General features: G+C 51.7%; 2 protein-coding genes across 3 annotated transcripts; both read left to right on the top strand.

The window, feature by feature from the left end:
* Nucleotides 1–2,690: 2,690 nt before the first annotated feature.
* Nucleotides 2,691–17,692, top strand: GOLT1A (golgi transport 1A). Of its 2 annotated transcripts, none has more exons than XM_053909025.1 (5): nucleotides 2,691–2,839; nucleotides 13,258–13,349; nucleotides 14,361–14,473; nucleotides 16,667–16,730; nucleotides 17,358–17,692. In XM_053909025.1, exons 1-5 carry the CDS (start codon nucleotides 2,815–2,817, stop codon nucleotides 17,394–17,396), a joined length of 333 nt encoding a protein of 110 aa, XP_053765000.1. In that variant the 5' UTR covers nucleotides 2,691–2,814; the 3' UTR covers nucleotides 17,397–17,692. The 2 variants fall into 2 exon arrangements, with proteins under 2 accessions (XP_053765000.1, XP_019288137.2); XM_019432592.2 differs by having other exon boundaries at nucleotides 2,693–2,839; nucleotides 14,295–14,473.
* Nucleotides 17,693–18,466: 774 nt separating this feature from the next.
* On the top strand, nucleotides 18,467–24,341 carry KISS1 (KiSS-1 metastasis suppressor). Its single transcript, XM_019432582.2, has 3 exons — nucleotides 18,467–18,924; nucleotides 21,895–22,033; nucleotides 23,988–24,341. Exons 2-3 carry the CDS (start codon nucleotides 21,931–21,933, stop codon nucleotides 24,332–24,334), a joined length of 450 nt encoding a protein of 149 aa, XP_019288127.1. The 5' UTR covers nucleotides 18,467–18,924; nucleotides 21,895–21,930; the 3' UTR covers nucleotides 24,335–24,341.
* The last annotated feature ends 1,401 nt before the right edge of the window (nucleotides 24,342–25,742 follow it).

Genomic DNA, 25,742 nt, shown 5'->3' on the forward strand with positions numbered 1-25,742 from the left:
AATACACGTTAAAAAAAAAATCTTTTTAAAAGAAGGGGCTCCTCTCTGGGAGTGTGGGCTGTGGACCAGCCCGTCCAGGCCCAACACCTGTACCCAGCGCTGCCATCAGGGAACCAGGCCGGGGGGGGGGCCCAGTTTGAGGACGGTCCCGTTCTTCCAAGCTCACAGGCGAGCCCCATGGTGGCGGGAAGGGGGCGGGGGGGGGGGGGGGGGAGAATATTCCTAACTGCTATTTTATACACCTGTGCGAGCAGTTAAGCACCACATTTGAGAGAAGTCTTTCAATAACAGCATTTAATAGTATACCAACACTAGTAATATTAATAACAAGAGCAATGGTCATAACTATACTGGAAGAGTAAGAACAATGGCTCATCAAGTGTTTACCGTGAACCGGTACCCGGTTCCGGTTCCGTGCACTCCCCACGCACTTACTCACCAGTCCGCGTTCTAACTCTAGGGGACAGGTACAACTCTCACCCAAGACGCTGAGGCCCAGAAAGAGTAAATCAAGTGGCCAAGGTCTCACGAGGCTAGGAGGAAGCCCAGGAGGCACACTCTGACTTCAGAGCGGAAGCTCTTAACCTACCAGTGGTTTCCATGGGGGTGATCGCGCCCCCTAGTGGAAATTTTGGAAATTTGCGGGGAGCTTGTAGTGGCTGCAAGGTACCGGGCAGATCTCCAAAAACAGTTAACTGTCTTCTACCCTGCAGGACTTTAAAATGTACAACCGACCTAAACCCACTTCTAATATAAGTTGGTCATACGGCAATTCATAATAGTACGAAGTATAAGCTTCTAAGTTTTTTTTAAGTCAGTTTCATGAATAACTCGGTAAGTTACGAGATGGTCTTAATGGAGAAGAAACTTAAATGGAATAAAGACATGGTTTAAAAATTGAGTTAAACTACCGCATACATTGTCCCCACAATGCAGTGGAACATTCAAGTACTGTTTCCGTGGTTGAAGATGGTTCCAAGTAGCAAGCACAGACCGACTGCAAACATCTAACGGAGATCTGAGAGAACCAACCATTACAGCAAAGATACCTGAAATGCAGGAGATCTCATTAGATCGCCTTAATAAATGTTTTTAGAGATTATTTCATAGGATTGTCATTCTTTAGATTTTTTAAGTTTTTGCAGCCTCAGGATGGACACCTAAGTTGTACGGATTCGGTGTGGTAATGTTTGGGGATGCTGTTTTTTCTCTAGCTTTCCCCGCCCCTGTCCCGGGGGCCCACATGCAATTGTCCTCAGGCACTTGTATCCCCAAGTCCCTTTCCAATCTAGCCTCCATTCCCCATTGCCTATTGGAAATACATGACCTCCAAGGCCCAAATTCTAGACTGAATTCTCCCTCAACGTGCGACAGCATTTCAAGACAGAGATCTGTGTGTCTGTGACATGCCCGCGCTTACTTCGTTCCCGCCAGAGCACCGGGAGCTATTTTAACAATACACACAGAAGACCCGGTTCATTTGCATTCACATCGTGCCTCCTCATTGTCTCCACTCTGCCTTGCTATGTTATCCCTCTTTCAATTAAGGCTATTTCCCTCTTTCTCTTTTTATATGTAAGTACACTCCATTTGTTGTAATTTACCTAACGGGTTTTATTCTTTTGTTCATTTCCTACTACTCTCTCATTTTCTTGTGGGTGGAGAGGGTGTTTTTATTTTTATTTTGTTTTGTATATAATGACTCTCTGGTCTTCTATTTCTCTTAAATTTAAGTGTATTTATTATAAGTAGGTGCAAGCAATCTGCCTGTTTCACTTATGGCTTCATTAAATCTTGCCTGAACATTAATATATTGAGAGACATCGTGCTTTATTATGATTTTTCCCTTCTTTACATAGTTTTATTTGTGTTTTTAAAAATGATGTGTGTAGATTGCTCATATCGTCTATGAACTTCATTTCAGGATAGAGGGGACATTACAAAGGGGATGCTGGCTCATGGGTTGAGAGCCACGGCTCTACGGTGGCAGAAAGGATGTTAAGAACTATCTGCCCCTCTTTTTACAGGCCCACAGAGGGAGGGAAGGATGACCCATGTCTACACAGCTGGTGGGTGGACTTTCAGAACTAGGCTTCTGAAATCGCCCAGCCCTACCCCAAGCCCAAATTCATCTTTCATCCTCCCTGGCTCAACCTCACTGTCCGACGCTGGACACCGCTGGGGAAAAGGAGGTCGAAGCCTTTTGTGTCTAACTCCTCTGGGGCGTTTTTGCCCTTGCTGTAACCCAACCCGGCTCGCCCAGAGACTGCCGGCAACAGGTTTTACCCAGTGGCTTGCCGCCCCCTAGCGTCTAGCATGGGTACTAGCGCCAAGCAAGCGGACTTCACAGGCACGATGAATTGAATACTTTTCCGAAGAGAAGCGGATTCCAACTCTTGCCACACCCCCACCAAGCCAGGCAAGGAACCCGGGGAGCCCGAGATCCCAGTCCACTCTACAGTCTGAGTTCTGCGGAGGACTTGGAAGCAGTTACACTCAGCCTCAGGGCGCGGGAGTGGGGGGCGTTGGCGGGGCCAGGTGGGAGTTGCCTTCGCCAGGTGGGCGGAGCGTGTGCCCAGGGCTGGTGTCCTCTGGGAAGATCCAGGAGAAGGGAGCCTGCGACTTTAAGCAGCCGTTTGGGTGGGGATGGGGGAGAGGTGGGGTTTGGAGAGCGGAGGGAGTTAATGATTTACCAGAGGCCCGTTTCACAATTTCCCAAGGGTCAGCTTGCCTGGAGCACGCACAAGCGCGGTCCTCCCTGCTCCTCTCCCCTTGGCAGCTTCGACCCGGAAGGCCCCCCAGGCAGCCTGCGGCATGATCTCCATCACCGAATGGCAGAGTGAGTGGGGGGGCCGGTGCCGTGGAGGGGGCTGGGCTGGAAGGGAGGATCCAGCCTGGGGCGGAGGGAGACGCCGCCCCTCCCAGCCAGGATCTCTCTCTGGGCAGCAGGCAAGGCGACCTCTGGAGCCGGAGGCCGGCAGGTGCTGTGCTGGCATCCTCCGGGCAGCGGGGCCAGGACCGGGTGTGGCTCCTCTGCCTCCCCGTGGGGGGAGGGTTGCTCAGGACCCCCGCGTAGCCAGAGGTTGGTGCCTGGGGCGGGGGGGTTGGGAAGTTCACCTCCCCGTGCTGTTCCCTTTCCCATCATGGTTCTTAGACCCGGGATGCCGCCAAGGGGGACTCAGGAGGCCTCTGCCCATTCAGACATTTTCCCCACAAACTCTCAGCGTCTCCTGTGGTCTTGGCACGCTTCTTCTTCTTCTAAATTTCATGATTCTCTTTTTTTAATTTTTTGAAGTCAACTCTACCAAACGTGGGGCTCGAACTCATGACCCCGAGATCAAGAGTCGCCCGCTCCACAGACTGAGCCAGCCAGGCACTCCACCTTGGGTTTCTTCTTACCAAAAACTAAACTCCACGCCTGTCCCCAAATTACCATACCATCACTCCTAAATATGGTTGTTTTTAAGTTTATTTATTTCGAGACAGAGAGAGAGAATGAGTGGAGGAGGGGCAGGGAGAGAGGGGAACAGAGGATCCAAAACGGACTCTGTGCTGACAGCCCCACGCGAGGCTTGAACTCACAAATCACAAGATCACGACCTGAGCTGAAATCCCAAGCTTAACCGACTGAGCCACCCAGGTGCCCCACTCCTAAATATCCTTCTCTTCCTTTGCAGGGAGAGGGAAGGGAGATAGTCCACAGGTGTGGGAGGGGCAGGGAGAACTGTGATTTAAAGCCTCTGAGCCCAGGATCTCATCTGTGAACTGGAGATAATATTCATTCACTGAACAAATTCGTCCCCACTCTGTGCCAAGCATTGTGTTGGGCATAGAGTATACAATAGTATACTGAAATGGAACAGACCTTTTCCTGCTTACAAGCTAGGGTGAGGAAACAGGGAATTAACAGATCAAGAAATAAGTATGTCGTATGTCAGATGGTGATGGGTCCTCTGGACAAAAATAAAATAGAGTAGGGAGGCTAGGGAGAGTGAGGTAGGAGGGGTTACTACATTGTATAGCGTGGTTAGGGAAGGCTTCCTTTTATACAGAGAAGCAAGGAAGCAAAGCTATGCAATGATCTGGAGGGGAAATTTTTCCAGGAGAGGGAATAGCCCGTGCAAAGGCCCTGAGGCATTAGCATACTTAGTGTGTGGTGTGGCTGCAGCAAAGTGAGTAAAGGGGAGGGTGGGAGGAGTTTAGGTCTGGGAGGTCACCGAACAATGAGGCTGTGTAAGAAGTTTGGTTTTATCTCTACACGATGGGAAATGACTGGAGGGTTTTGTACAAAGGAGTGAGTGATATGATATAGGTACATTTTTATTTTTTTAAGGTTTTTTTTAAAGATTTATTTATTTTTGAGAGAGAGTGCCAGCTGGGAAGGGGCAGAGGGAGACGGAGACACAGAATCTGAAGCAGGCTCTAGACTCTGAGTTGTCAGCACAGAGCCCAGCCCTATGCAGGGCTCAAACTCACAAACCGAGAGATCATGACCTGAGCCGAAGTCGGTCGCTCAACCGACTGAGCTACCCAGGTACCCCAATTTATGGACATTTTTATTATTTTTATTATTTTAAAAAATATTGTTTACAGTTATTTATTTTTGAGAGACAGTGAGACAGAGTGTGAGTGGGGGAGGGGCAGAGAGAGAAGGAGACACAGAATCCGAAGCAGGCTCCAGGCTCTGAACAAGCGTTCAGCATAGAGCCTGACGTAGGGCTCGAACCCACGAACCGTGAGATCATGACTTGAGCTGAAGTCGTTCAACCGACTGAGCCACCGAGGCACCCTTTAAAAAAAATTTTTTTAAATGTTTATTTATTTTTGAGAGAGAGACAGACAGAGTGTGAGCAGAGGAGGGGCAGAGAGAGAGGGAGACACAGAATCTGAAGCAGGCTCCAGGCTCCAAGCTGTCAGCACAGAGACGGACGCGGGGCCCAAACCCACTAACTGCGAGATCATGACCTGAGCCGAAGTTGGATGCTTAACCAGCTGAGCCACCCAGGCGCCCCAATTTGTGTAAATTTATCTTAATTTTATATTTTTAATTTACATCCAAATTAGCATACCGTGCAACAATGATTTCAGGAGTAGATTCCTTAGTGCCCCTTACCCATTTAGCCCATCGCCCCCCCACAAGCCCTTGTTTGTTCTCCATATTTAAGAGTCTCTTCTGTTTCGTCTCCCTCCTTGTTTTTATATGATTTTTGCTTCCCTTCCCTTATGTTCATCTGTTTTGTCTCTTAAATTCCTCCTATGAGTGAAGTCGTGTGATATTTGTCTGCCTCTGACTAATTTTGCTTCGGGTAATACCCTCTAGTTCCAGCCACGTGGTTGCAAATGGCACGATTTCCTTCTTTTTTGATTGCCGAGTAATACTCCAGTGTATAATTTATGTACATTTTTAAAAGATCGCTCCGGGTGCCGGATTGCAAACAGACTGTGGAGGTGTGCGGTCAGCCACAGGGGGACAGTTCAGAGGTGAGAGATGGTGAAGCCATGAGGGTGGTGGCAGTGAAGTGGTGGAAAGTGGTCAAGGCTGGGTCAGCTTTGAGGAAACTGCTGGAAGGATTTGCTGGTGGGCTTGATGTGGGCATGAGAGAAAGAAGTCGAGAATCCCACCAGTATTTTCAGCCTGAGAGATTAGGTGGGTCGATTTGGGTTTTGGACATGTCGAGTTTGCTGTGTTAGTAGACATCCAGGTAAGCTGTCAAACAGGCAGTCAGGTATAGGAGTCTGGAGTTCAAGGTTGAGCGCCGAGTTAGAGACATTTGGGAGTTGCCAGCATATAGACAGTATTTAAGACCACAAGTGCATGAGGTCGCCTAGGGCACAGTTTCTCAGCTTCCCCACTACTGACATTTGGGGGCAGGACAATTCTTTGTCGTGCGGGTCTGTCCTTGCTGCTGGTATGTCCTCCTCCCATCTGTGACCCTGAAAAATGTGCGCAGGCATTGCCAAATGTCCCCTGGGGAACAAAATCACCCCTGCCCGTCCATCCCTTGAGTTGAGAACTGCTGACTTAGGGAATAAAAATAGAGAAGGGAGCTGACCCCTGAGTCTGGTGGCAAGCCAACATTTTATTAAACCGAAGTGTGGGAAGTCCGCAATGAGAGAGAGAGAGAGATGAGGGAAGCAGATTTAGGTCAGGTAATGGTGAGTGGACCAGGTTTCCCTCCGGAACCTTAAGACTTAAAGGATGCGTATGCCTTAGGCAGATAATGTGGGAGGAAGCCTATATACAAAGGCCTTGAGGAAGGAAGGCTCAGAGACACAGTGATGAAAAGGGAAGGAGGGAAGGAAGGAAGGAAGGAAGGAAGGAAGGAAGGAAGGAAGGAAGGAAGGAAGGGAGGGAAGAAGGAAGGGAAAGAAGAAGAGACAAATGGAAGAAGGAGGGGTCAGGGAGGGAGGAAGGGAGGGGAGAAGGAAGAAAAGGAGGAAGAAAGGAAAGAAGGGAGGGAGGGGGGAGGAAGGAAGGAAGGGAAGAAGGAGGGGGGAGGGAGGAAGGGAAGAAGAGAAGAAGGGGGGGAGGGAGGAAAAGAAGAAAGAGGGAGGGAGGAAGGAAGGAAAGAAGAGAGGAAGGAAGGGAGGGAAGAAGGAGGGAGAGGAAGCAAGGGAGGAAAGGTAATGTGATTAGAGTATGATAGGCAAGGGGGGTGGTGGCAGGAGGAAGATGAACAGGCAAGTGGAGACCGCACCATGCAGAGCCTGTAAGCCAAGGTGTGGCTCAGGGGACACTTGTAGCCTAAGCCCAGTGGGAAGCCACGAAGGGTCCCGAGCGGTGCACTAATATGATTGGGCTGTATGCTTTCTAAGGCCCCTGAGTGCTGTGTGGGGAAGGGCCGAGAAGCGGGGGACTGAAGTAGGGGACAAACTGGAGAGTGTTGTAGGAGTCCAGGAAAGAGATGATGGTGGCTTGGAATTTAGCAGTAAAGGTGGAGGGAAAGGCACCCCTTTCAAGATAGCTTAGGCAAGAAGAAGCAGTAAAACTTAGCTGTGGGCCGAACAGGAGGGATGGCGAGAGCAGTGAGGGAGTCTCGGCATGGCTCTCGGGCTTCTGCCTCAAGCTGCTGGCTGGGGGCAGGGGGGGGGGGGGGACATTTTTATTCATTTGGGGAAAACCAAGGAAGGAAGCCCTGTAGCTCCGCCTGGACCTGTGGAGTTCCAGAGGCCCTGGAGGGAGAGCGCCAAGCTGGGATGCCAAGCCGGCAGCTGGGTGTGAGTTTGGCAGCTCAAAGAGAGGCATGGGCCGGAAAGAGAAATATCGATGCTGTCAGCACACAAGTGATATTTAAAGACGTGGGCATGCATGTGAAATAGAATGAAAAGCGAAGCGAGCTCAGGCTGAAGCCCCGAGCAACTGAAACCCCAAGAGGAAGAGAGAGAAGGAGGAGCTGGCAAAGGAGACTGGGACGGAGTGGTCGGAACAGCAGGATGAGAAGCGAGAACAGGTGTCACGGAAGCCAAGGGAGGGTGTTTTGAGAAGGGAGCGGCCAACCACTGACAGATGAGGGCCGACACCCACCTGGATGGATGGCTGTCGGATCTGGGAACAGGGACATCATGGATGGCCGGAGCAAGAGCCACTCCTGTGGAGGGGTCTGGGGGCAGAAGCGGACCGGACGGGGTGGTTAAAGGCACATCTTCTAGAGCCAGACGACTGGGGGCAGACGTTGGTTCTGCCCGCTACTGGCTGCGTACTGCTGGGCAAGTGACTCAGCCTCTCCGCATTTCTATTCTGTTTGTGACGTGGGGCCAACAGCGCAGTGGGGTTTCCTATACAACCCACTTCATAGGCAGCGATGAAAATGAATGAATGAGTGAATGCGTGTGAATATATGTGAGTGAGTGAGTGAATATGGGTGAAGTGCTTAGACTGTGCCTGGCCCAGGGTGGTCATGAGTGTTAGCAGTTTTCACTAGGAATCGCTGTTGGTTAATTTTGAAAGTGAAGAAAGGCTCTTTCTCTCCTCGTTTCCCTCCTTCCTATTCCTAGTCCTGATTTAGTCTTAAAGCTGTCAGCTGGGAGGGAGAGGGTGCCACCAGGGCAGGGTGAGGAGGGCATCCTGGCAGGGTCGGGGTGGGGGGCTGGAGAGTAACTTTGTAGTGGGTGGGGGTGGGGGGGCCCGCTTGATTTAGGGGGACACCACCTAAATCAAGTGATTGAAGAAACATCAACTCTGGCTGGTCTCCAGCAGGGGGAGCGCTGCCCCATCTGTGTGGCTCATGGGGACGTTGGCTGCAGGTACTTCTGTCACTCCCGGTGACATGCCCCATCTCCCGCCCCCTCGGCCACCTCGCTTGCCTGTACCAGCTCTTGAGGAAAGACATGGAACAAGTTGGAAAAGTGATAACTCTCCAGGCCAGTAAATCATTGTTGCAGGAGCGGGGAGAACATAGTGTGAATTCAAGAAACTTATGCTGTGTCTGCAAAGTGAGTGAGAGGGTCTTCTTAAGTGTTTGCAGGATGGACATACGGATATTTTAACACAACAAAATGAAAACCCAGTAAGATATTCACACCATTTCTATACAAAAACATCTACTAAAGGAGATGGAAGGGAAGGGTGTATCATCAGAATTGGAATCAATGACATTTTAATGGTAGGAGACAAGTGCCTATACGTCACCGAGGTTTGTCAGAGACGGAAGGAATCGGCCGCTAGTAGGAGATGCATTCTGAGCAGCTGGATGTGTCGAGAGAGAGGATGTCGCCTTGGGTCCTCACAAAATCCAGCTCTGCCAAATGGGAGACCCAGTGAGACTGACAGTGAGTTAAATGAGGTTTTGGTCTCGTTTGTATTTTAAAGTAATCTCTGCCCCCAACGTGGGGCTCAAACTCACAACCACGAGATCAAGAGTCACATGCTCTACTCACGGAGCCGGCCAGACATCCCTCCTCTTATCTCTATGTTTAATGATTCTTTTAAAGAAGTCCTTTGGCCTTATTTCTATACTGAACCTGACCCTACTCCTCTTAAGTTCACTGTGGTAACAGATTATGAAAAATGACCTGATGATGATAGCGTTGTTTGATTTTCTTTCCCTTGTAAACAGAACGTAGCCAATAAGTCTAGTCTCAAAGACTTTGTTTTTGTTTTGTTTTTACAGTTCTGCCTCGAAACAACCAGACTCTTAACAACATTTTATAACAGACTTTTAACAACATTTTATAACTATCTCTAAAACTATGGCAGTAATGCAAATTTCATAGGTATTATAGGGACCCATTCTAAGATGTTAGTTAGCAAGTCCAGTAAAATTTTTCCCTTTAAAAATTACCTTTATGTTTCTTTAAAAAAAAAAATTAAGGGACACCTGGGTGGCTCAGCCAGTTAAGCGTCCAGCTCTTGATTTCGGCTCAAGTCATGATTTCACGGTCTGTGGGTTCGAGCCCCACATCAGGTTCTGTGCTGACAGCACAGAGCCTGCTTGGAATATTCTCTCTCTCTCTCTCTCTCTCTCTCTCTCTCTCTCCCCTCCCCCACTTGCACATGTGCATGCCCTCTCTCTCTCAAAATAAATACACTTTTAAAAAATTAAGCCACCTTCAATTTCTAAAAAATTAAGCCATTTTTTAAAGTTTATTTTTTCAGTAACCTCTATACCCAACTTGGGGCTCAAACTCACGACCCCAGGATCAAGAGTTCTATGCCCTTCCCACCTGAGCCAGGCAGGTGCTCCTAAAAATGAAGCCATTTTAAATAAAGTTACACATGTTGTCATTGAGAAAGACAGTCTTGCCATATCCCCATCTGCCACATAATTTACAATAAAAAGAAAAGAAGGCATTCTAAATATATGAAATAGATAAAGTATGTCGCAGAACTACAGTGTAAACTTGAAGTGTCACATCACCAGTAATTTTTTCAAAGGAAGCAACGTGGTTCCATTTATAATACCATCAAATAGAAGAAAATTACAGGGCGCCTAGGTGGCTCAGTCGGTTAAGCATCCAACTTCAGCAGGTCATGATCGCGTGGTTCATGGGTTCAAGACCCTTGTTGGGCTCTGTGCTTATGGCTCAGAGCCTGGAGCCTGGTTCAGATTCTGTGTCTCCCTCTCTCTCTGCCCCTTCCCTGCTCACATTATCTCTCTCCCCCTTTCCCTCCCGCCCTCCCTCTCTCCCTCCTTCCAAAATAAATAAACACTTAAGAATTTTTTTAAAAAAGAATAAATACTTAGGAACAAACTTAACCAAGGAGGCAAAAGTCTTACTGAAAAATACTGAGTGTTGCTGATGGAAGTTTGAAGGCACAAATAAATAGACATCTTCTGTTTATGGGTTGGAGGATTTAATATTGTTAAGATGTCAATACTGCCCAAAGCAGTCTACGGATTCAGTGTGATCTCTATCAAAATCCCAATGACGTTTTTGGTGGAAACAGAAAAATCCATCCTAAAATGCATATGGAACCTTCAGGGATCTCAAATAGCGAAAGCAATCTTTAAAAAGAACAGAATTGGAGGTCTCACACTTCCTGGTTTCAAAACTTTTAGAAAGCTACAGTGATTAGAACAGTGTGGGACTAGAATAGAAACGGACACATAAACCAAAGGGATAGAACAGAGAGCCCAGAAGTAAACCCAGGTACAGAGGTCAAGTGATTTTCAGCAAGGTGACAAGACCATTCAGTGAGGAAATGACAGTCTTTTCAACAAACGATGTTGGGCAAACTGGACATCCATGTGCAAAAGAATGAAGTTGAATCTGTACTTTATACCATCTGCAAGAATTAACTCAAAGTTTATCTTAACTCAAAGTAAGGGCTAAAACTATAAAGCCCTTAAAGAAAACTTAGGAGAAATGCTTCACAACACTGAAATTGACAATGATTTCTTGGATATAATACCAAAAATATAGGCAACGAAGGAAAAAGTAGTTAAATTGGAGTGTATCAAGATTGAAAACTTCCCTGCATCAAAGGACACAATCAACAGAGTGATTTCTCCTATGGGAGAAATATTTGCAAACCATATGTCTGATGAGGGGTTAATATCCAGCATATATAAAGAACTCCTACAACTCAACAACAACAACAACAACAACTCCAACCTGTTAAAATGGGCAAAGGACCTGAATGGACATTTCTCTAAAGAAGATCTACAAACGGCCAACAAGCACATGAAAAGATGTTCAAGGGGCGCCTGGGCAGCTCGGTCAGTTAGGCGTCTGACTCTTGATTCCAGCTCAGGTCATGATCTCACGGTTGGTGAGTTTGAGCCCCGTGCTAGGCTCCGTGCTGACAGCACGGAACCTGCTTGGGATTCTCTCTCCCTCTCACTCTACCCTGCTCCTGATCATTCTCTCTCTCTCTCTCTCTGCCTCTCAAAAATTAATTCGTTTAAAAAAGAAAAGATGTTCACGATCACCGATCGTCAGGAAAATGCCAACCAAACCACAACGAGATACCACCTCCCACTCATTAAGATGGATATTATCAAAAAGAAGACAAAACAAAACAAAACAGAAAATAACAAGTGTTGGTGAGGATGCATAGCAATTGGAACCCTTGGACCCTCGTACTGGGAATGTCAAATGCAGCTGCTGTGGAAAACAGTGTGGCGCTCCCTCAAAACCTTACAAACAGAACTACCCTATCATCTAGCATCATCTATAAACCCACTGCTGGGTATATACCCCAGAAGAAATGGAGGCAGAGTCTCGAAGAGATCTTTGTTCACCCTTGGTCACACCACCATTATTCCCAGTAGCCAAAACGTGGAAACCACCCAAGTTCCACCCACAGATGAGTAGATAAACAACCTGTGTTACATCCGTACAATGAACTACCACTCAGCCTTAAACAAGAGGGACATTCCGACGAGGCCTGCAGCCTGAATGAACCTTGAGGCCATTATGCCAAGTGAAATAAGCCAGTCACGTGAAAACCCTGTATGACTTCCCATAGAGGCCACCTAGTTAGACTCCCAGAACTAGAAAATAGAGTGGAGGTTGCTGGGGGCTGAGAGGGACTGGAGAACGGGGAGTTAGTGTTCAATGGGGACAGAGTTTCAGTTGTGACAGATGGAAAGCCCGGGAGGTGGCTGGCGGTGACCGTTGCAGAACACGGTGAAGGTACTTCACGCCCCTGGGCGTGTGCGTAGAAATGGCGAAGATGCTGAATTGTATGTGTATTTCATCACCATTGAAAATGAGAGTTTAATTCCATTTAGAAATGAAGCCGCGCAGTGAATGGTCACTGGTGGACTCTCAGAGTGGCAGAGATAAGTAAAATGAACAATTCTGTGGGCTGGAGAGGGTTTCGGGAAAAGGGGAACTTCATATCCTGCTCTTGTGACAACTCCTCCTGAGGGGAGCGATCTGGAAGATATATCAAAATGTCAGAGATGTAGCCCCTTGACCAAACAAGGGGCGCCTTAATATCCTGCCCTTCTGTGCTGTGCTCACTGGCCCTCAGCAAACGCCTGCAGCTTCAAAGGTTGCCCTGGGACACGAAGCAAAAACACACACTGCAAACCGGGGTGGGGTGCTGGCGGTGTGGGTCCAGAACCTGGCACAGAACTGCCCAGTCGCGGGACTGACGCTAGAGGAAGCTGAGGGGCGTGTGGTGGGCCACCCAAGGTGCTGTGGCAGGAGGGAGGGTGCAGAGTGGGGCAGCAGGTGTTGGCCAGGTTGCAGACTCCCAGGTGAGCACTGAGCACATCCTTCTATTTTTCCAATTAAGTATGAGAGGTCGCCACCTGAAAGCTGCGGATGGGGCAGTTAGAGGAGGAAGCGGACAGTGTGAAGAATAATCCAGGAGGGCAGGCCTCTTGAGAAATCGAGCAGGACAGCCGGGCGGTTCTAAGCTTTTTGGGGCTGGTGGTGGTGAGTGGTCAGTGGTGCCCTTCTGCCTGGGTGTGCGTTGGGCATCAGCAGCTCCCGGCTGCAGGAGGACAGGACCGGAGGGACCTAACCCTGACCATCGTGTAGACAATGTAGCATTTGTAAACAAGGGGAAGCTGAAAATACAAAAGGCAGCGAGGGTAGCACTAGCCGCCTCACAGACCCATGGTGAGGACAGAATGCCACAGCGCACGGAACGGATCAGGAGTGTGCAGGGGCGAAACAAACCCGTGCCTGCCCTTCCTTTCCCTTCCCGTCCCATCATTCCCCGTGAGCACGGAAGCTGAGATTCCTGGGTGGAAATGGAGCCGCCCCATCCCCCACCGTCCAGTAGCAGTGGGGGAGACTTCCAGCATCCCAACCTGCTCCCCAGAGCCCATCCCACCCCATCCTCCTTGCCCATTGCAGAAATTGGTGTGGGCACCACCGGCTTCGGAATCTTCTTCATCCTCTTTGGAATACTCCTGTACTTTGATTCGGTGCTCCTGGCCTTCGGAAACGTGAGTCCCCAAGCCTGCGTACCCTCCGCCACCAACCTACCTGAGGTCTCAATTGCCAGGAAGATGGGCCCCAAGTTCATTCAGATTGTGCCCATCCAGGGGTCTGCACCATCAAGCCTGGGCCGGTGAGGGTGGCCGGGGGTGGGCAGCGAGGTCTGCTGGGCGCGGAGAATCCGACGACGTGGATTCTCATGCCAAAGCTCTGGGTGAGGCCCTGCAGGTACCAAGATGAATGGGCTGCTGTCCCTGCCAGTGGAACGCCCCTGTCTAGGGATAGGGACATAACGTGAACGTCCGTGACTGGGAAGGAAGGCAGGGGCAGCCATAAAGTCGCAATAAGATAAGTACACTTAATCTAGAACAAGATGTCTGGAGGAAGAAAGCATATCCAGCTGGAGGGGGACGAAAAGGAATTTGGAAAGGCAATGGGTGTGGAGGCAGAAGGAACAGCAAGAGAAAAGGTATGAGGAAGGGGAGGAAAGGCATGGAACATGCTGGAAGAAAGCCAGAGAGTTAAATCTGATGGACACCTGGGCACTCCTAAGGGACCATTAGGAGCCAAGCTGAAGATAGTGACGGGGCCAGACAGTGGAGCCCTGATGGCTGGCTATGGCTGGGTATGGCTGCCTCAGTGTTCACCTCCGTAAAACGGAGAGACTCTGTCTATGCCGTCTTCCCCGGGAAGTGTTGGTGCGACAAGAAATAAAGTCATATATGAAAAAGTGATTGGGAGCCAAGAAGTTGGGTTGAATTGGGTGAACGGATGGAGACCTTCAAAGTCCTCCTTGTCCATCCTCCTGTCTCGGGGCCGTTCTGCTCCTAACAGAACTCTTCCTGAAGAGGCAGCAAGTCCTGCCCCAGGCCTGGCCCCCGACTCCCCGTTGGTGGGGGGCGGGGGGTGTTGGTGTGTTGGCTCTCATGCTTCTCTCCCTCCCTCCCCCACAGCTGCTATTCCTGACTGGCCTCTTGCTCATCATCGGCCTGAGGAAGACCTTTTCCTTCTTCTTCCAGAGGCACAAGCTCAAAGGGACCAGCTTCTTCCTGGGGGGTGTGGTCATTGTGCTCCTGCGCTGGCCCCTTCTGGGCATGTTCCTGGAAACCTATGGATTCCTTAGCCTCTTCAAGTGAGTGCGGGTCTCTTTCCCCTGGATGAGCCCACCAGGGCCGCTGAGCAGCTGAGATCACCCTGCCAGGTTTGGCCAGCACGACCGACAGGGTATGCAGACACAGGGATGCTATCCCGCGGATGGGAGCCACAGAAGGACTGAAAAGGCAGATGGGCATCAGGCAGGCACTTGGAAGTTCCCTCCAAACGTAGGACGAAGGACAAATTGGAGGGATTGGCCCATCCACCTGCAAACATTGAGCACCTGCTGTGTGCCCGGCCCTAGGCCTGCCCTTAAGGAGGAGACACAGGGCCTGCCTTCAACTTGAAGAATCCCGCAGGGAGGAGGGGCAGTGAACTAGCATTTGCCTGGCCCTTCATATGCCCCTAGCACATTCACAGTCGTCACCTCACTTTATCGTCTTTACAACCCACTGCAGGATTGCTCTCTGCAGATGAGGAAACCAGATCTGAGAGGCTGCCCCCCCCTTCCCCCACCCGCCGGAGGTCTCACACAAAGTATGCAGAGGATCTGGACTTGATCCAGGCATCCCTGGCTGCTGGCCTCATGTCCTTCGGCCTGTCCAGTGTCAGCCTGGCCTGCTGAAAGGTGGGGTGGAAGTCAGCGAAGATGTGTGGCCACTGCCAAGGCCAGGGAGGTGTGCAGGGCAGGGAGGGCCTGTCCTGAGACAGGCCGTGGGGACAGGCAAGCTTTAAGAGGAGACTGGGGGGTGCTTAAGGAGAAGAAAGGAAAGGATGTCGGGAAGGTGGGGCTAGAGAGGGAGGATGCCTATTGTCTCTGGGACACTGGAGGACAGTGGTGGGATGGAAAAGACGGGCTGAAAGAAGCATGGCTTATGCACTCACCGGAAGGAGCCGGGGCCAGGACCCCGACTTCTCATAAAGCCCTCCGTTTGCCCAGTGCGGCCTTGAAAACACTTTGATTAGCCTGAATGGCCCAGACCTCCTAGACGTATAATGTGGCTTCGAGAAACTAAATTTTCTCACACGCGCTCTGCCACCCACTTGTTTAACATCCAGACATGTCACTATTCAAACAGCCACTTATTCAAATAGTCAAAAACACAAAAAGTACCTACTGCGTGCCAAATACAGAGCTAGGTGGGGGGATGTGGCACTCAACAGGGAGAAACTTCCCGAGGACCTCGCAACCTAGTCGAGAAGAAAAATTCTGACGACAGTGACCATTTATTGAGGGATTAGAAGGGTGAGCGGGGCCACTGCAGATTCAGTAGCTCCAACCAAACGTAAACCTTGACAAAGACCCCTTGCAACAGCACTGGGGGGGGGCGAGAAAACCAAAATCAGAGCTCTAAGGGACGTCAGAGTTATCGGTGAGCCGCGGGGAAATGAGGCCCCGGGAGAGGAAATAGCTCAGCCAGCATTCAAATGTCTAACCCCCTCGCCTCTCCACACACACAGGGCTCCCCCCCACGCCAACCTCAGTGTTTCCAAGCCCTTTGAACGATGGTGCACATGTGCCCAGCCAGACCTTGCCAGGGTGTGTTTGACAAGAGTGGGGAAGCCAAGGGCAAAGGGTGGCTCCACGCGTGGGCACCACGCCGAGGCACCAGGGAAAACACCCATGAGCACGGCCGCCAGCAGCTACCCATGCGGGGGCCCAGGAAATCTGAAGCAGGCAGCACCCACCCAGTCCAGGGAGGAGAAGACAGTAACAATGATACAAACGCTTCTTTTCTTAAAAAAATTTTTTAATGGGAGGGAGAGAATCCCAAGCAGGCTTCGCGCTTTCTCAGCGCAGAGCCCGACACGGGGCTCAAACTCACCGACCGTGAGATCGCGACCCGTACCGGACGCTTAAACAACCGAGCCGCCCAGGTGCCCCCAAACAACCACTTCTTGAACATTTCTTTGCGGAAGGCCCTATGGTGTAGATACTATTATTAACCTCATTTACAGCTGGGAACTGAGATTCAGAGAAGTTGAGGAATTTGCCCCAAGTTTATACAGCACGAGCAAGTGGCAGAGCCCAGATTTGAACCCAAGAAGCCTGACCCCAGCCCCTTTATTCTTAACCACTTCACATGGTTGCCTCCCCAAACCCAGGGGGTGCAGAACCAAGCCTGCCCCCAGTGCCCAAGGGCCTGCTTTCTGGGGAACCAAAGCTGGAGCCTTTGGGTGGATCTCACCCCAGGCCATCGCTGACCCCTCCCCCCACCTCTGCTCCTAGGGGCTTTTTTCCTGTCGTCTTTGGCTTCCTGGGCAATGCCTCTGACATCCCCTTCCTGAGTGCGGTAAGTAGATTATGCATGTGGCTTGGTGATGATGCCTTGGGGCGAGGGGCCCTGGTGAGACTGCTGCCCCAGTGCAATGGAGCCTTCCCGTCTCCCCTCAAGCCCCTTTCCCCTCAACTCCTCTCCCCGTCCCCACACCTTCTCCATTTGACAAGAGCAGATGAGGAGAGGGCACCCGGGAGCATTGTGCCTAAGGCGTAGGTATTGAGGCAAGTGGCTATTCATAGCTCCTTATTAGAGCCAAAGAAACAGATTCAGAGAGTCTAGGTGACCCAGCCAGAAAGTGCCAGAGATTTCTGGGGAGCTGGCTGAGTCTGGGCCCCAGGCATGGAGAGGATGTGTGACAGCCAGTGACAACAGAAGCTGGTGGCTGATCCTGTCCTCTCCTGGAGGCACGCAGGGGGCAGCGGTCCCCAGCCCCTGCCCCTCCCTTTCTCTAAAGCATATTTTCTGACAGAACAGGAGCTGAGAAGCTTAGGGAGGCCCTACAGCCAGCTGGCTCATCCCCGTGACCCCCTCTCCCGATCTGTACTCAAGGCCCAGCTCTCAAGGCCCGCTCCACAATAACCTAGATATGGAGTGTGCTGCTCACTCTTTGTCTGAAGTAATGATTCTTGGCTCCCACAGCTGTTCCGGAGGCTTCAAGGCACCAGCTCAATGGTCTGAACAGCAGAGACGAGCTCCTTGAACTTGGATCATTGGTTGAGGGGGCTGGAAAGGAAGTGGGGGCTGCCTCCACCCTGCAGTGACTCATCTCCCCATCATCCCCAGCCCTCTCCAAGTCCAGAAGGAAGAACAGAGTTGAATGACTGACCTCAGATTCCAAGTCAACTCAAAAGGCTGTTGACATGGCTGCGGACAGAGATCCGGGGCCCCACCGCGGTCAGACTGGGGCTGGTATTACATCCTGCCCTGTATTTATGGGAGGAGAGCGAAGATTAAATCCCCAGGCTGTGAGTGTGTCTGAGACTCAGAGTCACTGTCTCTAGCCTGTCAAGTCCAGTCCCTGACTCAGGGCAGGCTGACACATACAGCATTCTACTGAGCGAGGGGCAGGCCTGCTCTCGTAGCCTATCATTTTTATCCTTGTGGTTAATGGCCCTAATGAGTGAGATAATATGTCTGTAAACCCCTGTTAGCAGTAGGCATTAGACTAGTGATGGGTATCAGCCCGAGTGCTGGTGGGAAATGCTACTCAACCATTAATTAGGCGGCTGCCTGCATGGCACACCCTCCAGGTAGCACCTGGGCTCAGAGAGCTTCTCGTCTGAGGGCGGAGACATAGCCCCTGCCTTCAGAGAGCCCAAGCCTGATAGAAGGGATGTTCTCTGTCCTGGGGAGCCCCTCGGCCAAGGGTAAAGAGCGTTCTTGCAGGCCCAGGATGGAGACCAGAGTCCCTTGCAATGCATACATCTAGTAAATACATAGATGCATTTGCATACATAGATGTAGATGTAAATGCATCTACATAGATGTAAATGCATACATCTAGTAAATATCCATGAGGGCCCCCTGTGTCTACACCGAGGACTGGAGTAGATGCTCAGGGTGCAAAGGGGAGCCCTGTCGCTGCCTCCAAACACGGCGATTACAAAGCCATGGGATGGCGAGGTGTGGAGGGGAGCCCACGAGCAGCATCTTCAGATGCTGTACCTGCAAATCACCCGTCTGGATTCCCTTGGCACTTCCCAGGTATGCTCACCTTCTAGAGTTTCTCTCTTCCGCCCCCTTTCTCCTGCTCCTTCACACTGGGTGTGCTTGTACTTCCTGTCTAGAGGGCAGGGTCTCCCCCTCCCCCTCACATAGTCCATTTCCATGTCATTTGGGGCATAATGGGTCTCCAGCTGAGTGGGTCTGGGGTGTAGGGGGTGAGGAGGATGGAAGGAAGAGTGGGAATCAGAAAGCCAGCCTTGGAGGGCTTCTGGAGGGGGACAAAGAGGCTGCTTTCAGTGCTGAGAGCCAGGCAGTGGGAGACAGCAAACGCTGTACTCTCTGAGGGGTCTGAGGGCGGGGAGGAGGCAGAGGTGGGCCTATGCCTGGAGACGAGACGTCACCCCAGGCTTTATAAAAGGGACGCGATCAGGGCACTGATGAGGGTGAGCCCTGGAGCCCAGCTCCCCTCTCTGTGCGTGTTCATCAACCCAAGAAGCACCTGGAGACCCACGGAGCTGCCACCCGGCCGGACAGAGCCAAGGTAGGTGCCCGGGGGCATCCACACGTGGAGAGGGGTCTGCCCAGCCCCAGGGAGGCTCCAGAGGTGGGAACAGGAATTTAGTTCCAAGAACGACAGTTGTAGCCCAGACAGGCAAAGGGGATGCTGATCTTTCCTGATTATCAGGTTGGCCAGATTATTCTGGGATTAGTCAGTGAATACCCTGACTCAAATTTATGAAACCAGGACCTTGGGGATCCCTTACAGTGGAAGGAATAGGAACAGTGAGTGAGTTCTGGCTGGGATGAGAGGCCACAGGAACTTTTGGAGGGAGCTAGGGAAGCCCTCGGGGCTCATGGGCTCCACAGGTCTCCTCCGAGCAGCTCTCCCAACTTCCGGGTGGCAAGTACAAGCCTAACCCAAGAGCCCCTTTGCACCCTGCTAGCCACCTGCACCAAGAACCGGGGGTCACCCCAGGAAGGAAGCCACCTCACTTCAAAAGCTTTCCCACACACCTGGAATCTTTTACTGATTAGGTACATAGCCTGTGGTGGGGGCACAGAAATTGCCTACAGCAGGTCAACCTCTCCAGGCCCTGTGAAAGCTGATGGTTCTTTTCCAAACAATTCAACTCTACTATGTTCAATGCCCCTGTGCTGCCTGGGCGGGGGGAGGGGGACGTGCTCAATACTCCTGTGCTGGGGGGGGGGGGGTACGTGGGCATGCTCACCTGCCACGGTGGTATCTATAATGGGGAGGAGGCGCTACGGGGTGCCAGGAGCTTGGAAGAAGGTACACTAGCCTTCTAACCACACGCCTGCCCACCCCTCACCTTCCCCACTCACCACAATGCCTGCGCATAGCAGCCGGAATGCTTCATCTGAAATGCAACACACACGCATTCCCCCCTCGGGCTCAGCCTACACTGGGATGAAGGCCCCCGCCCCGTGCCCCTTCTCCAGCCTCACCACAGACAGTCTGTCTCTCCAGGGAAGCTCTGTGGAGGACCTGTGGTCCCCTCCACGCCCGGCCCCTGCTGGCCAGCTCCAGCGCCCCCTGATGGAAATGCCTTCCTTAATCCTGTATTCACGCAGCTGACCAGCGCTCAGAAACAGCCGTGGCGCCACCCCCTGTGGCAAACCCGCCTGCCCCCCATCCAGGATAAGCCCCCACAGCTCCCTGGGTACCCACATGCCGCCAGCCTGTCATTTCTGGTGTTATTTTGAAGTGGTCAGCTAAGACGACTCAACTTCTTGAGCTAGGTTCTTGGGGGAGGAGCTGGGAACAAGCACCCGGTGTCTTAGCACACCTGTGCACTCCTAGCACCTAGCACAGCACCTAGTTCAGGAATGATCTCTGAACTAACCTGGGCTGTGTGCATCCATGGTCTGAAGCCACAAAAGAAATGGTTGACACTGCTCTAATGAACTGATCCTGCCTCTCCTCCATACCCACCCAGGGCTTAAAGCAGGTGCAGAAAACTTGTCTGGATTTCAGAGTGTCACAGCATCAAAGTCTGCAAGGAAAAGCGACTATCTGAGGGGACAGTTGGTGTCCAGTCTGATGCAATGCTCTTACTTCACAGAGAGGCAAAATGGTCCTGAAATGGGGGTGACTTACATCCCACAGGGAGGGGGGCAGAGCTGGAGCCAGGTTTGAATGTGTTTTCTTTTAATGTTTATTTATTTTTGAAAGAGACAGAGCATGAGCAGGGAAGGGGCAGAGAGACGGGGAGACACAGAATCAGAAGCAGGCTCCAGGCTCTGAGCTGTCAGCACAGAGCCCGACACAAGGCTCAAATTCATGAACTGCGAGATCATGACCTGAGCCGAAATTGGACACTCAACTGAGCCACCCAGGCGCCTCAGGTTTGAGTGTTCTTGATCCCCTTTCAGGAGTCTTCCTATCTGCCCCGTGTCCAGATCCTGGAGGCTGCAGGGTGGGGGATGGGGGTGGGGGCAAGAACAAAGGGGTAGACGATGCTAAGCAACCATTCTTTAGCAGCTGATGGGCGCCAGTGATAGCCCTGCCCCCTCCCACTTGCCCCCCTGAACCACAGCGGCTCCAGTGGACACCTTTTTTGTCCATCCCTTTGACCTGCCTCCCCATTAGTTTGTCTTTAATCATGCTTGTTGGACAATACCAAAGTGCTGATGACTTTTTTTTTTTTAATGAGTATTTATTTTGAGAAAGAGAGCACAAGCAGGGGAGGGGCAGAGAGATAGGGAGACAGAATCCCAAGCAGGCTCCAAGCTGCATCAATGCAGGGCTCAATCTCACAAACCATAAGATCATGACTTGAGCTGAAACCAAGAGTTGGATGTTTAATCAACTGAGCCACCCAGGCGCCCCTCCCCCCCCCCATGACTTTTTCAAACAGAAATTCAACTTGGGGGCTGCAAGAGCTGGGGTGGGGGTGGGAGGCTGAGAGGGTAAAGGCAAAGGGGGTGAAGTGTGGGTCAGGGTACGCAGCCCCCACCCCAGCAGCCGAAACCACGAGGTCAATTGAGTGCATATCCTCTTGGAGCCCACAAAGACTAGAAAAAGGTGGCACTGACCTGATACATCAGGGAAAGTTTTTTCTCTTCCCTGTATTACAGGCAATAAGACAATTTAATGACAGTCCTCAGGTCTGCGAAGGGTTATGAGAGATAATGAGATGATTGCCTCTTTCTTACGTTTCTTCTTGGAAAAGGAAAAGAAGAAAGTCTCTGCTGCAGCAGGAGGGAACTGGGCCAGGTTCGGGAAGTTGCAGTCTAACGGGAGAGTTGGGCCCAGGAAGTGGAGGGTTTCTGCAGAACCCGGCGGGGAGCTCCCGGGCTCCAGAGGATGTCTGGACCTCAGTGCCCTCCACTCAGTGAAACTCCTTGCCCTGCTTCGCTTCACCCCTCCCTCCTGGGTGCCACACACGCCCCCCCCCCCCCAGCCTCCAGGGCTTTCCTCTTCACACTGGGCAGCACCCTGCCCATGCCCTGCGCCTGACTTAGTCTCCCCTCCTTCCTTCTATCTCAGCCTCAGGGCGCTGCCAGGTCCTGTCTTCTCACCAGGATGAACTCGCTGGTTTCTTGGCAGCTGATGCTTTTCCTCTGTGCCACCTCCTTCAGGGAGACATTTGAAAAGGTGGCACCCATGGAGAATCCTCTATCTACAGGTATGCGTGGTCTGGGAAGAAGGGCGGGGCAGGGCGGGGACGGGGGTGCACATGAGTTGTCGTAAAGTAAGAGTTACCATGGTTCTCAGATTAAGGCTAGTCTATCAATGTGACTTAAACGCTGCCTCTAATGAGAATCTAAGACTAGCACATGCCATTCATTTAGGGGCCGCATCAATCTTGCAAGCAAGGGATGTCTTACTGCTGTTACGGGCATCTGAAGGCTGACCCGGGTCAACCACTGAGCTCCTCTCTGCTTGATGCCAACCACCTGTCTGAGCAGATCCATTGGGAAGGAATGTACTATGCAAGCTTTTCTGATCAGTGATCTCAGACCCTGTATGGGGAATTTGGGGGGGGAAAAAAGACCTAAGCAAAAGGACAGATCGTTAATATCTGTCAACCTTATGAGTTCACTGTGCAACTGATTAGCTGGAGAAACGGAGGCCCAAAGAGGCAAAGAAACCCCCGGAAGTCAATCAAATGCTGCAACAGCCCTGCAGGTGCAGGAACTGCCAAGAGCGGGCCTCTGAGCGGCACGAGCTAGTCCCTGGAACAGGAGTAGTGGGTTTAACGCTGCTTGGTGGTCAGTTTCCTGGGCACATGAGATGCGGCTTGGCCTCTCCGGCCTGTGGTAGTTCGCTAGCCATGGAACTTGGAGCATCCCCTGTACACGTGTGATACCACTGCGCCCATAAGATATCCCAGAGCAAAGAGAAGATGGCCCGGGTGCCCTTGGCCAACCGTGTCTTCTCTCCTGGGATCCACGTGTTCTTTCTGGGTGAGGGAGGCTCCCCCAGAGAATAACCTCACTGCTTCCCCCCCAGGGACGTTGACCTGTTGACTCTTTTTGGCAAGTGGCTCTAAGTGAGGCCACACACAGTAGCCTGAGCAGTAATCCTACTGCAGGGATGATGGGTGTCACTGGGAAGAAAGCCATCATCCCTCCCTGCCTCAGCCAGGCCCTAAGCAAGGCGGGAGGGGCCTTCTAGGAAGATTAGCATTAACTCTGAACCACGCCCACACTCCTCTCCTCCCAAGTATGCCAAGGCATTGAGGAGCAGGGCTCAAAGCCAACTACCCCCCCCCCTCAACACACCCACTCACACACCAGGCCTCATTTCCACTAATCTCGTGCCACAATTGGCTGGGGTTCCTGTCTACTCAGAGCTAGTTGCACTATTTTACTGCCAAAAATTACAGTGAATTTAACAAGCCTTGCATGTGAAGTGCCTTCCTAATTAGCCTTGTTAGCCCTCAGTGTGAAGGGAAGAGATTATATCTGGGGAGGCAGGGGTGAGCAGGTGAAGGTGACCCAGATAATTTCTCATTCTTCACTGAGCCCTAATGCAGCTTATTAGGGGGTCACACTAACTGGGGGAGAGGTGTGGGGCACAGTGGTCTTAGCTCTACCCGTGTTTTTGTTAACTACAGACTTTTCATTTGCTCTTATATATTTAACAAGCATTTGAAGCCCCACTACGTGCAGGCGCAGATCGCTGTTTCAAGCACACAGAGAGACAACTGAACGAACACGGTTCCCACCCGCCCCAAGGAGCTCAGTCCAGTGGGGGAGCCTGAGACAGAGACAGGACAGAGGGCCAGGCAGTGAGCCAAGAAATGCCCAACTTGAGTGTCCAACAAATACTGCAGGCTTATTTCCAAGCTCTACCCTGTTTGCTTCCGAAAAGGAAGTGATTTAATACAAAAGACATTTAAGATCATTCTGGCAACCATTTGAAACCAAAGCTATGTTGAAAGAGGAGCCAGTGACCTAACCCCCGGGGCGGGGGGCGGCTAAGATGGTCTGCATTGGGCTCTGGGCTTCCTAGAGGTCCAGGAACGAAAGGGACCAGGAACTACGAGAGGGAAGCACAGGCTAGGGGTGGGAGCAGGTGGTCCAAAGCCTTCTCTCCTGGCCTCACCTCAACCTCTCCCTGTGGTTCTGCCCTAGGCCAGCGGCTCGGATCCCAGGCCCTCCTGGCCCCGTGGGAGCAGAGCCCGCGATGCGCGGAGAGAAAGCCCGCCGGGGCCCAGCCCAACGCGCGGGGGGCCTCGCTGTGCCCTCCTCCCGAGAGTGCCTCGGGGCCCCAGCGGCCAGGCCTGTGCGCCCCCCGCAGCCGCCTGATCCCCGCCCCGCGGGGCGCGGTGCTGGTTCAGCGGGAGAAGGACCTGTCCGCCTACAACTGGAACTCCTTCGGCCTGCGCTACGGGAAGCGGCAGACCGCGCCTCCCGGAAGCGTCCGCGGGGGGCGCTGCGCTTGGCTGAGCGCCAGGTGCGGGATGGGGGCGGGGGCATGAATTTCAAATCCCAGACTAGGCATCTGAGCTGGGGGTGGGGGGTAGGGCAGTGGGAGGGGGACTGGAGCTTCTGTCCTGAAACAGTAAAGGAAATGCTGCCCAAACATCCTGAGTGTGATTTGGGGCTGATTTTTGCAAGCAGCGCCGATTAGATAGTTTTCCCTCGCTCCTCAATTGGATTTTTACTGGTTTTAAGATGACTTTAGTCTTACCAAGCTCAGTGCTTTTCAAACTAGAGATATGAAGAACCAGATTGTTTTTCCCCAGTCTGGGGCAGATCACTACTTAAAACACACACACACACACACACACACACACACACACACACGATGAATCGCTGAAAAATTTTAAAATTTTAAAAATAAAGAGAAACCGGAACTGGTTGCTGCTTCAGTGTTTCGGCAACATCAAATTTCTATTAAAATTGCTGCAGCTGTCCTCTTAATTCCTAGACTTAGCTCATTGCCTGCAGGTGACAACATTTCACAGAGGGGCACGAGCCATGGCCCACACTTTGAGTAGCACTGATCTAGGCCAGGGGAAGACGGCTTAAGTACCTCCTCCTTTCCCAGGGAAGTTTACAGCCAGTTGGACAGCTTGATCTGGAAAATGATGCCAACCACTACCCTTTCCACTGAAGCTTAAAGATCACTCCAGCAACACCCCCCCCCCCCCCCGAAACCTCTGCTGGGGCGCTCAGCCCCAAGGCACTGAAGTCTGCATGCAAGAGTGGCCTGGGCCACCCATACCCCTCCCCCAGGGAAAGCCCTGGATGCGGCCAGTTCTCTACCTGTATCACTTTTCTGCATCCTCATAATCACAGAGGGCACTGGGCATGCAGTATCCCCACTTTCAGGTGAGAACCCTGAGGTTCAGAAAGATACATAACTCACTGAAGGCCTGCAGCCAATGAATGGTGAGCCTAATCAGTCTCCAGACAGCACCTGGCCCCCACTTCATGCCGGGAAGGGTTTCCATCTGAGTCAGCCCTGGTGGACATCGAGAAAGGTCAGTCTGCCCTATGGGGACATTCTTGGAGGCCCCCCCAACAGCTGGGGAGTTGGTTTCTTTAGTAAGAAGTAGAGGCTTGTAAGTAGGGAAACTGACAGGAAATCCACACCCTTCTACCCACAAGAAAAGCCAGCCCTTTCTGACAGTCTCTGTAGGCTCCTACCCTGCCTGGTCTAGGATGGAAATGCTCTTTCCTAGAAGGACTATGGGCCACCACCATCCTGAGAAGCGCCACAGTGTTCCACCCGTTACAGAAACGAGGACTCCACTGAATGGAGGGTGAACGTGTTGCCATGGCAATGAGACAGGCTGCCATGGGAACAGGACAACCTGCCCCACTCCCATCTCTACCCTGAAACCATCTTCCAGGATCTTTCAAATTATCGCTACTGCTGTG

This window comes from Panthera pardus, unplaced genomic scaffold (assembly GCF_024362965.1).
Source record: "Panthera pardus isolate Hobbes unplaced genomic scaffold, ASM2436296v1 HiC_scaffold_21, whole genome shotgun sequence".
Classification (NCBI taxonomy): Eukaryota; Metazoa; Chordata; class Mammalia; order Carnivora; family Felidae; genus Panthera; species Panthera pardus.